General features: G+C 47.0%; 1 protein-coding gene across 3 annotated transcripts in view; it reads left to right on the forward strand.

Annotated features, from left to right (window-relative positions):
• The first annotated feature begins 264 nt into the window (after positions 1-264).
• Positions 265-12,281, forward strand: part of WHRN (whirlin) — a 122,550-nt gene continuing 110,533 nt past the window's right edge. The window contains exon 1 of one of the 3 annotated variants that reach the window (XM_080990861.1): positions 265-1,999. In XM_080990861.1, the coding sequence (XP_080846987.1) occupies positions 1,178-1,999 (822 nt within the window). In that variant the 5' untranslated portion in view covers positions 265-1,177. The remainder of the gene's footprint in view (positions 2,000-12,281) is intronic. The other 2 variants (XM_080990859.1, XM_080990860.1) reach the window with 2 other exon arrangements.

Genomic DNA, 12,281 nt, shown 5'->3' on the forward strand with positions numbered 1-12,281 from the left:
AGCGTCCAGTTCGTATAGCTTTTGGGAGGAGGAGCTGGTGACGAGAGACTCCATCCGTTGGATTTCCGCCTGTCGCACAGCTTTTAAAGGCCCGGGGGGCGGGGGAGGTCATGGTTGCAGGCAGTTCCCTCAGGTGTTGCCATCCAAGTCGCCTGGGTAGATCAGCCAGCCAGCGAGCCCTGGCTCCCCGCCGCCCGCCCCGCCTCCTCCTCCGCGAGTACCTTCACCTCTGCTGAGCCGGACTGTATCGGACCGTCTCCTGGCAACGGGGGAAGGCGCGTCACTTCCTGAGCAGCTGCTGCCAAGAGGCTGGCCCCAGCAGGCAGGCAGGCTGGCAGCTTGGCGGAGCAGAGCCGCTCAACAGTTTAGCAAACTCTCCCTCCGTCCCCTCCTCTAGCGGCATCAGCGCAGCAGTCAGCTCCGTAGGAAGGGACTTTTCTTTTGCAAAGACCAAAGAGTGTAAAGCAGGAGAGGCCGTCGAGTATTTTTGTTTCTTCGCTTCATGTGTTTATTCTTTTATAATATATTGTGACGAATTGCAAAATTAAACAAAGAGTAGATTGGGGAGGCCAGGACTTCACGCGCAAAAAGAGAGAGGCGATCTCTCAACAAGAGGATCTACATAAGAGCCGCCGGCAGCGCATACACCGCAAATCCCCAGCGCTACTTCTCCGTGGTGTGTGTGTTTTTCTTTTCCCTGCAAGAGGGTGAGAGGATCATATACCACAGAAGACCCTCGACGCTCCTTTTATCTACAGAGGGAGTAGGAAGATCCGTGACTTCTCCTGCCGCGCTGGGGCGTTTCGGAACCAGCCCAGATCGCGCCCGCTCTACGTAAAAAGTGGCGGAAACTCGGCAAGAAGATTCGGAGAGACCGCGAAGTTCTGAGTCTTCCCTCGGCGGCTCCGAGAAGGAGGAGAACGGAAGGGATTTCTCCTCTCCTCTTCCTCTCCTTCCCCTATCTCTATGGCTGTCCTTCCCTCCGGCTCTCCCCTCAGGCCAAGGAGGGTGAAAAGAGCGGAGTTGCCCCAGTCGAAACCGGAGCCTCTTCCCGTCTAAGCTCCGGCAGCAGCTCCCGAGTTTGCCCTCCGATGTCCTGACACTTCCCTCCTCCCCCTCCCATTAGCGAGCGCCTTCCACTGGCTGCCCAAGACCTGTCGCTTGGGGAGGGGGGGCCATGAGCGCGGATCTGGATCGCATGTCTCTGGGATCGTGCTCTTCCGCAGCCTCGTCTTCCCAGTCCAACACCTTCGGCGGCGCGGCGGCTGGGGGCCAGCTGGGGCCCGCGGCGGCGGCCGGAGCTGGGATCCGCCTGCTGTCGGCCAACGTGAGAAAACTTCATGGGGCGCTGAACCTGCTCCTGAACGAGGCGGAGAAGGAGCAGTTTATCCACTGCTTGAACGTCTATCATTGCCGGAGGAACGTCTTCGATCTGGTGCAGACTCTCAAAGTCCTCCTCGACGGCCCCGAGAAGAGGCAGCTCCTGCCCATGTTGCGCCTGGTCATCCCCCGCTCGGACCAGCTGCTCTTCGACCAGTACACCTCCGAGGGGCTCTATTTGAAGGCGGATTTCTTGCCTGCCAACAGCTCCGGCAGCGCGGGCCTCGACTGCGCTGCATCTGCACGGACCCTGCCGACGCCAGCCCCGGCCACCCGCTCCCCGTCTTCCACTCAGACTGGCCACTTCTGGCCCCCCGCTCTCGCCTCGCGGAGGTCCCTGCAGGATTTCAGCACCACGCTCGACGGGACAGTTCCCCTGGGCGCCTCCGGCTTGGAAGAACTCCGCGGGGAGATCAGGCAAGTGATCCTCAGGAGGAACAAGGCCCAGGAAGGGTTGGGATTCAGCATCCGAGGTGGCTCTGAGCACGGAGTCGGGATCTATGTCTCCCTGGTGGAACCAGGCTCCCTGGCTGAGAAGGAAGGCCTCCGGGTGGGAGACCAGATCCTGAAAGTCAACGACAAGCCCTTGGACAAGGTGACCCATGCTGAAGCCGTCAAGGTAAGGTGGGACACAAAACAGGCTGACAGGGTGGTAGTATCTGGGGCTGTCATTTACAGCCTCTGCCTTTGCTGGTCCAAGTCACTTCCAGTAATTGTAGTACTTTGCTTGAGGTGTCTAGGTGGATGATAGAGGCAGGGTGGTTTAGTGGTTAGGGCACATGGCAGCTCTCCTCCAACCTGATGTACTCCAGATGTTGTTGGACTACAGGGGCTGACACAAGGAAAATGGTGCAAGCTTGTTTCCTTCTGCTGAAGAGTATAGGACCCAAACCAATAGATTCAAATTACAACAAAGGAGATACTGACTAAATACTAGAATTTTTTCCTGACATTAAGAGCTGCTGGACAGTGTAATGGGCTGCCTCTGAAGGTGGTGAATTTCCTTCACTGGTTTTCAAACAGGTTGGATGGTCATTTGTCAAGGATTATTTAGCTATGATTCCTGCATTCCAGGGGGTTGATCTAGATGATCCTTGGTGTCTCTCCCAACTCCAACAGCATGGCCAGGAAAGTTGAAGTAGTTCAGCCTTCACTAGGGTGATTTCCTCCAAATGGTTTGAACTAAACTTCCATCAGCTGGGAGTAATGTGAGTTGTAGCCCAAAGTGAAGACTAATTAGGGGATTATATCAAGGAACTGTCACAATCCTGATCACTGATAGTGATGCCTTCCATCTCTTCAAAGGAGCCCAGTTCCACCAGGCAGACGCAGGTGTGCCAATGCAAACATGGGCAGGAGTTGGGGGCTTCAACCAGTCACATGGATCCAGCCTGGCATAGCTTTCAGAGTTGTTGCAATCAAATAGAAAGCTATTAATCATGGAAGTTGATAGAACAGAGGTAACCCTGCTATAGGTCACCCTAATTTCCTTGAAGGAAGGTTAGGATATAAAAATGTGTGTTTGCAATGTAAATAGTAGCTAGGGGAATGATTGAACATCCTCTAGGCTAAAAGGTGTGGAGGGGGACTCTTCCTTTGCTGCCACAGTCCTAATAAAAGTCCTCTCTCTGAAGCTGCTATTTTTAGCTACTGAGCTAAATTCAAGGTTTTATTACGGGGGCATATCCAGCTTAAGACCAGGATATCCGAGAAGCCACCTCTTCCCTACATCTCATCCCTGTCCTTTAGACTTGTGGGTGGAGATCTGTTGATGGTGCTGCACACCCCAAAGTGCCATGGCTCACTAAAGTAGAATCTGCTTGGCATGCAGAAGGTCTCAGGTACAATCTCCAGTATCTTCAAGTAGGATTGGGAGCAATCCTGGAGAGCCATTGCCAGTCTGTGCATACAATTCCATGCTAGATGGACCAATGGTCTTGTAAGGCAGATTCCTGTGTATCCCTGTGGGTAAAGCATGCTGTTACTTGAGCATGTGTTTTTAGCATTGTGTCACCAGTTCTCTGGCATTCTCTTCCATTAGATTGCCGCATTTTGGACATTTGTTTAATAATCTTTCATTTTCTCCCAAGCCTTCCAAAATTAGGCTTGTTGTTTGTTTGTTTGTTTGCTTGCTTGCTTGCTTTCTTATTTGCTTGCTTGGTTTTTGAACCTGCCCTTTACCATAAGGTCCCAGGGCGAGTTACAACCTAATTTACAGTTATAAAACCATGACAATTATAAAAACAATTTAAACTATCTCCAGTGGAACAGAGGCATATAAATTCAACAAAAAGGGTGGATCCCACAAAATGAAATAAGCTGCATTTCTTCAGTTCCGTATTCATCTTTTTATGTTTTCATATTCTTCTATGACCCATTTTATTTTTAAAAATAGTTTCTGCACTTCACTTTTTATGCTGATTTACTGTTTCCTTGTGCTGTATTTTGTGCTTTCATATTTTATTGTTACGTGGAGGTTCCCCCATCCCCCCTTAGAGATCTAAAGCTGCTTTGTGGAGCAAGTTACTTTAAGGCAGAGGATTCCTTTTTATGAATGAATGAATTTCAGTTTCAATGAATGCTTCCATTGGCACCAATGGAAACTTTCCTTGAAATATGAATATCAGCTCTGGAGAGGTTATTTTTTAATCAGAGTATGGCAAGGAGAGATTTAAAGCCCCCTTCCCATTCACCCTTGGGCTGTTTAGACATTGACTGAATACCTGCTCCCATTTACTCTGCATCCAGTGCTGTCCCACCACTGGTTTGGGATGAACAACATTCACGACAATACATTTCTATCCTGTATCTATCCTGCCCTTTTCTTATGAAATGCTTCATTCTGATGCATTCCCCCTGCCCACCAAATTGACTTTGATATGAATTGAGAAAAGTAACAACCTCACTGCATTTTGAGCCAATAATGTGTGCACAGCTTTTCCTATACCTGCTGTTAACGTTATAAGAAAAAAAAAGCTAATGCAATTCTAGGCTTAATCAGGCGAACTGTAGTGTACTGATCAAGGGAAGTAATAGTACTATTCTATTATGCCTTGGTCAGAATACATCTGCAGTACTGTGTCCAGTTCTGGGTGCCACAGTTTAAAAAGGATATTCGCAAACTGGAACATGTGCAGAGGAGAGCGACCAAGATGATAAAGAGTGGTGAAAACCAAACCTTATGAAGAACGTTTGAGGAAGTTGGGTATGTGTAGCCTGGAAAAGAGGAGACTGAGAGATGTTACATTAGCCATCAACTATCTGAAGGATTTCCATAGGGATGATGGCGCAAGCTTGTTTTCTGCTGTTCCATTGGGTAGCATCCAATGGATTCAAATTACAAGGAAGTAGATTCTGACTAAACATTAGGAAGAATACTCTGATGATAAGACCTGTTTGACTGGGGGACAGATTCCCTCAGAAAGTGATGGACTTTCCATCATTGGAGGTTTTTAAACATCCATCACTGGATGGCCAGGGATTCTTTAGTTATGTTTCCTGCATTGTATGGGGGTTGGACTAGATGACCATTGGTGTCATTACCAACTCTCCAATAATAATAATAATAATAATAATAATAATAATAATAATAATATATTATTTCTACCCCTACCCCTTCCCCAGTCACTCTGGGTGGCTTCCAACAAAAGGTTAAAAATACATTAAAACATAAGTCATTAAAAACTTCCCTAAACAGGGCGGCCTTCAGATGTCTTCTAAATACCAGATAGTTGTTTATTTCTTTGAAATCTGATGGGAGGGCATTCCACAGGATGGGGATTTATGTGATTCTATGATATACAGAATGCATGACAATAATCTAGGGGTTGTCTAGTAACAACAGTAGTTGCTGCAGGTACATCCCCATCATGTGAGTGAACAAGGCAGTGCCAGCTGGTGTTGTAGGCAAATAACTTGTGCCAATTGGCAGGGTGGTCCATCTCCTTCCCTTTCTCCTTATTCCATCTACCCCCACCCCCTTATGTCCCCCTATGCCGCATGAAGATTTTCCAAACCCTAAAAATCCTCAAAAATTGCCTAGTTATTAATCTCATAATTAGTGCATAATCATAATCATAGGCTGCAAACAAATTCTCTTATTAATTCTTCCCACAAAGTATACCATTGTTCAGCACAATAATCTTTCCTTCTGTAGATGTTTGGTAATGCGGGCTGATGCTTATTCAGCCCAAATGGTACCTGCCCTCAGACTAGAGAGGTATCAGCAGGTTTGGAGCGACTCCCACCTTTGCAGAAGTTCAAACCATCTTTCGTTGAGATGAGACCTAAAGGGAAGATCCAAAACAGATGAATGAGAATTGAGCGCTTTCAGTGATAATGGAATTCTCTGTAATCATTGTTTGCAGGTAGCAGAGACGGAAAATCAGCTGGAAGGGGGAGTGGAGGAGGGCAAGCTTGCTGACTGGAACTTGATTTTGCAACATTTTATTGCACTGGAGTCTGGTCACAGGTGACACATCCTGATTTGCTGCTTGAGGCAAAATGGGAAGTGCCCCCCGGCCTGTGGCAGTCACCATACCGCCTACATCGCCTGCCCCACTGCTAGCAGAGAAGTGGATTTCAGGTGAGAGCTCACTGGCTTCTGGTGAGATCTCACACGCTCCACAAGATCTCACATAATTTCAGTGAATTCTTGCTGGCGGTGGGTGAGATCTTGCCAAAATTTATGTCAGTGCCAGTGCCACTTCTCCATCACGGTGGAGCAGGTGAACTGCTAGCCCATGGATAGGCAACCTAAGGCCCAGGGGCCAGATGTGGCCCAATCGCCTTCTCGATCTGGCTCGCGGATGGTCCAGGAATCAGTGTGTTTTTACATGAGTAGAATGTGTCCTTTTATTTAAAAATGCATCTTTGGGTTATTTGTGGGGCCTGCCTGGTGTTTTTACATGAGTAGAATGTGTGCTTTTATTTAAAATGCATCTCTGGGTTATTTGTGGGGCATAGGAATGGGTTCATATTTTTTTCCAAAATATAGTCCAGCCCCCACAAGGTCTGAGGGACAGTGGGCCAGCCCCCTGCTGAAAATGTTTGCTGACCCCTAAGCTAGCCTAATGGCTGTGTAGGCCCTGAGTCTGGTCCATTAGAGTGAATGGGGCAGTGTTCCACCAAACTCAGTCTGCTCTCAACCAGCACCCACCTACCTTCTTACTTACAACCAGCCCAGGGAATGGACCTGGCCATCAGATTTCTCTCCTTGGTCTCAGTTCTTCCCTTGCAGAACTCAGCAGGGAGAAGGATGGGAAGAAAACTAGAATAGGTTGCCTCCAACTGTTGTTGTCTCTGGCTCTGCCTATTGTTGGCTTCCCTGTCTTCTGCCTTACCAACCTTAATGGGCACAAGCCACAATTGTGAAGCATAAGAACTCAGAAAAAAATTGCCAAGATTCAGTTATAAAAAGCTTTTTCACTTATTGAAAGATTAGAAAAGAAGTATCCTAAACAAAACAACCATCCTAGTATGTTTGTTATTTCAGTTAGGGAGGTGATGACAGAATAGCCCTTCTAAAAAGTGGAGGAATGTTTCTTCTGTAATCAAAACTGAGTTCTTTCTGTGCTGCCCCAAATCCAGACAGAGGCAAGTTTCAAAATATTCTGGAATGCAGCACGAGCTATCTAGGACTTCTTATGTTCAAGATCCCACTGAAATGAGCAGCAGTTTGGTGACAGCTCATTTGAGCTTAGGAATAAGGTAAAGGGACCCCTGACCATTAGGTCCAGTTGTGGACGACTCTGGGGTAGTGGCGCTCATCTCGCTTCATTGGCCAAGGGAGCCAGCGTACAGCTTCCGGGTCATGTGGCCAGCATGACTAAGCCACTTCTGGCAAGCCAGAGCAGTGCACGGAAATGCCATTTACCTTCCCGCCAGAGTGGTACCTATTTATCTACTTGCACCTTGACATGCTTTCAAACTGCTAGGTTGGCAGGAGCAGGGACCGAGCAACGGGAGCTCACCCCGTCACAGGGATTCGAACCACCGACCTTCTGATCGGCAAGCCCTAGACTCTGTGGTTTAACCCACAGCATCCCGCTTGTCCCTGAGCTTAGGAGTGGGAGGGTGCAATTTGCTCAGGAGAAGCTCCTACTGGATTGGGTGCATATTTGTACATTTTTGCTTGTGTACAATGCATATGTTGCATATTTGTGTATTTGGTGAAGGGCTGTGGCCCAGTGTTAGGGCATCTGCTTTGTACACAGAAAATCCCTAGTTCAATCTCCAGCATCTCCAGGTAGAATTGAAAATGTTCCCTGGCTCCAAACCTGGAGAGCCACAGCCAGTCAGTTCAGACAATACTGAGCTAGATGGACCAGTGGTCTGTCTTCCTTTGTTCCCGTCTTTTTGTCACGCTGAAGAAACAGGCTGCTTCTGGTCAGGAATGATGGACTGTTACCCTGCAGACCAGATTCTCACAAATAGACATGCACCAAGACTCTTTTTTGTTCCCAGAACACCCACCGATCTTGCCTGAAGTACAATTGTAGCATCTTTGGCAGTGAAGGGGAAAGAGTAAGACATCAGAACCACCTATAAACAGCAGTTTGAGAAATGCTGCAAGGGAAGTTTGAGAGATGGCAAAATGGGTATTTGTTGCTGCTTCTGCTTTCTGCTCTTATGATCTGGTACATCAGTGAAACATGGCAAAGAAGTATATTGAGATGCCACTCAGCTTGCAAAAGCTAGCTCCTTTTCATACATTCGTTCTTTTCTTATGGAGTTTCAGCCTGTGTATAACAATCCACCTGTCTCCTAGTCTTTTTCAATGTGCCAACAACATAGATGCCATGCCCAGCCTTGTCCTCTGAGCAGGACATCCAATTCCTGAGGACACACTGCACCTCTTTTAGACTGAAGACTTGAAGGAACAGGCAGGGTCTCCTGTCATCAGTCTTGACAATCCTGAGAGTTCAAGGTGAGGCTCGCCAAGGCTGACTCCAGGGAATTTCCTTGAGGCCCGGGGGCCTTGGGATGGGGTCCAGTTTACCAGTGAATGAAGCCTGAGTGGAGTCCAAGAGAGTCAGAGCCACCCCCCCCAAAAAACCCCTAAGAGGACGGGTGTCTAAAGATTCTGGCCCAGGCCCACGCCCATGTTGAACTGCATGCACAAGAGCCCCAAACCTCTGGGTGACTCTGAAGAAAAGGCAGTGGCAGACCTACATTTTGGGGCCTTGAAGCTTCAACTTTTATGGGGTCCCCTTCACAATCAGCAACAAGGTCTAGGTAATCACTGTTATCTTCTTCAACAGGTTTGCTTGCAACAACCTTTTAAAACATCTGTGGTACTGACTCTCAAACTTTGGGATTGTTGAAATATATACAACAAAAAAGCAAACAATTTGAGCCATGCCACTCAATTGGGTCAACTGGACCCATTTTTTAAAAAAGCAATGTGGTTCTGGGGCCCCCTCTGGGATTAGGGGCTTCAATTGTTTCATACTTCTCAAGCAAAGGGTCTCTCAGAACACCATTCAGCACTGACAGCTGGCATTAAGCGTTAGATAGGCTGTATCAGCCTTTGCTGGAATAACGCAGTCTATACCATAACCATATACCATATACAAGATACCATATACAAGATACCATAACTTAGCTGATGCTAACCCTTGGGCTGTTACCTTCTGTCATTGCCTATGGCAGGGCTGTAACTACGGTGGGGGGGGGGCTGGGGCTGGGTTTTTTTGCCCTGGGTGAAGCTTCCTGAAGGACACTATTGAGGCTCCATGTGGGTGTGGGTATGTGTGCCAAATCCAGGTGAAATAAAGCCTAATTTTGCCCCTAGCCTATAGATCACTTTTTTTGGACTCAGACTGATTACCAATACCTGGTTCTGGTTTGTCTATGACTTTACATGCATAACTTAACCCTGCTGCAGTTTGGCAATCTCATAGGTGATGCTTTAACTTCCCTGGGTGCTATAAGCTACCCCACAAACTGAACTTGCTGCAGCAACAATAAAAGAGATGACCTTTCATTAAAATAACCAGCATTTATCACTTTGGTAAATGTTGGACAAAAGTAGCTTAGGTTTACTGATGTCAGAAGGATTCTTTTGTGCCAACAAGCTGGAAGGGAGGAAAGTGCAAGGGAAGGATTCTGTTCCACATCATGCACTTCAGCTTACTTGCTTCTAAAGTGATAATGATTCTATTTGCTATCCCTCCAAATGTGATGTTAATGCTTGACTGATTAGCATTTATATAAAATACTTGGAGAACCTGATAAGAACATGGCTAAGCATATGCTGGTGCTCAGTATTCTTGCTATATAATTGAATCTGCTTAGTAATTAGAAATGAAAAAAAATAATACTGTGATTTCCTGTACCTTGTTCTGCTTTCCAAGAAATAATTTTGAAGATCTATATACCACATTCATGATGTAGCTTATAACAGATTGTGATAATATAAAGAGCCCCCAAACTCACTCTCTCACACATATTCATGCGTATATACACACCCAACAGCCTTGGGGCTCATCCAGACTTCTGCTTGATCCTCAAAACCCAACCTTTAGCACTCAAGCAAAGCAAATATCAATTGGGTTTTTCCTAGATTGATGTTTGCTAAAGCTAAAGAGTGAGTTTTCTCCAGGAAAAGAGCAGGGTAAACTCAAAGCCACTTGGATCTGTGCTTTCTTGGCATGGGACAAGCAGAAGTATGGATGAGTCCAAATCAGCATTTGGAGCCACAGGTTATTTCAGGCAGGAAGAAGGAAACTGCTCCTTCCTCTTGATCAATGGATTTGGCCAGGCTAATCTGCCCTTTGCCATTTTTCTTGGGAGCTGGGGGATGCAGCCTCACAGTGACCCTTTATCTCCTGGATGATGGCAGAGGCCAGTGTCTGCTGCCCTTCATTTTAACAGGGACTGGGAATTAGCAGGTTCTGAAATTGTCAACTGTTCAGTGGGAGAATGGAGGCCCTGGCTATTCCTGGCTATCACTGGCTCTCCAGCCAGAACATTTCTGACCATTTCACCCCATTGTACAACCAGGCTGAATCTACGCACATATAAAAACCATTCTGAAAATGCTTTTTTTTTAAAGCGTTTTTTTAAAAAAAAAAAAAATACCACACAAACACATTGAATTTTCCATAAGGCTCACCATCCCCATCTAGTGTCACATTGTATATTGCACTTAGAACACACTTAAAACGTTTTATTTGCAGCTGTATAGCTGAGTCCACAGTCTAAAGGCATGCCTTTTAGAACGTCTCTTGCTGGTTGAGTCAAAATGATTTACATGGGATGCTGCTAACAGCCTGGAAAGAAACTCACTCTATTTTTGATTGAATATGATTTCCTGTAGAAAACCCTGATGGTTTCTTTTTGAAGACTTAAAAGCCAAGTAAAATTATTGCACTGGGGTGTGTGTGTGTGTTCTGCAGCTAGCAGAGAAAGAATTGCAGTGGGGTGGATGATAGTGGCTGATAGTTAGAAGTACAGCTTGGGAAGAATGCATATTAGTTCATTAAGATGCACAGCTCAACTCAGTGCAGCAGTAAAGAAAGGCTGGTCCATTAGGATGAATGGAGCACTGCCCCAACAACCTCAGCCTGCTCCCAGACAGCCCTCGTCTGCCTGCCTTCTTGCAATGAGCCCAGTGTGTGTGTGCCGGCTTCCTCTTTCATAGTCTCAGTATCTCCCTTTGTAGAGCTTTGCAGGGAGGAGGGAGGTGGGAACAAAACCAGAAGTAGCTTTCCCTGCCAGTCATTGGCTCATGCTCCACCTTATCCCATGGGCCTGACTCTGTCTATCTAGCAAAGCTTTGTCCTCTCTGATTCACAGTGGGTTTTGGGCAGAGAAAGGTCTTTCCTATCACCTTGATGCATGGTGTGACAGAACAGGAATGTTTTTATTTCTCTCTCATCCCCAGGGTGTGGCAGTGGTTGTTCAATCATTTTCCTAGGTGCTATTTACATTGCAACACACACACACACACACACACACACACACACACACACACCCAACACAGACACTAATTGCATTCTTGCAATGTTAATATCATGTCCTGCCTGGACTCCTTTTCTCTGTTCCTTCCCAGCCCTTGCAATGGGCCCTCTTAGCAATGGCATATTGCTGCCATGTTCAGAGAAGCTATGAATGTGCAAAAGTGTTCTGAGCAGCTGCCTTAAGGACCTCCTGCCTTCCAATTCTCAGAATTGTCTACACTGACTGGCAGTGGCTCTGCAGGATTTCAGGCAGGGTTCACTCCCCAGTCTTACCACTCTTACCTGGAGACGACAGGCACTGTCTGGAAATGGCAGGGATTGAACCTGGGACCTTCTGCACGCAAAGCAGATGCTCTACCACTGAGCCATAGCCCTCATCTAACTTCTCAGAGGTGTATGATTGGCCACTGGAGAAAACAAGATGCTGGGGTAGATGGGCCTTGTCAGCTTTCCCAGCAGGGCTGGCCCACCCACAAAGGCAGAGGGAAGCAGCCGTCTCAAGGTGGTGAAAGCCTCTGATGTGGCACCCCTGTGGGTGTTCCACCACCAGCAAAGTAGTGCTGGCATTTGTGCCAATTTCCAGTGAGATCTTGCCAAAATCCTGCAAGATTCCACATGAGAGAACTTGTGAAACAAGATCAGTGGAGGAGGCAGTAGGCGGCACAAGGAAGTGGTGCCAGTGGAAGTGGCAGGGCAGGTGTTGAAGCACTTTCTATTTTGCCCCAAGAGTGGCAAAACAGGATGTGCCACCCCTGCTTAACAGGGTTGTTTTTAAGCTATGATAAATTTATAAAGCAGTAAGAAGATCAGAACAATGGTCCACCTAGTCCAGCATATTGTTCTCACAGTGGCCAGTTAGTAGGGCTGCCATACATCTGGGTTTCCTCCAGACACATCCTTGTTTTCAGGGTCAAAATTTCTGTCTGGGTGGATTTT

The sequence above is a fragment of the Podarcis pityusensis genome, assembly GCF_964106645.2.
Source record: "Podarcis pityusensis genome assembly, chromosome: Z".
Lineage (NCBI taxonomy): Eukaryota > Metazoa > Chordata > Lepidosauria > Squamata > Lacertidae > Podarcis > Podarcis pityusensis.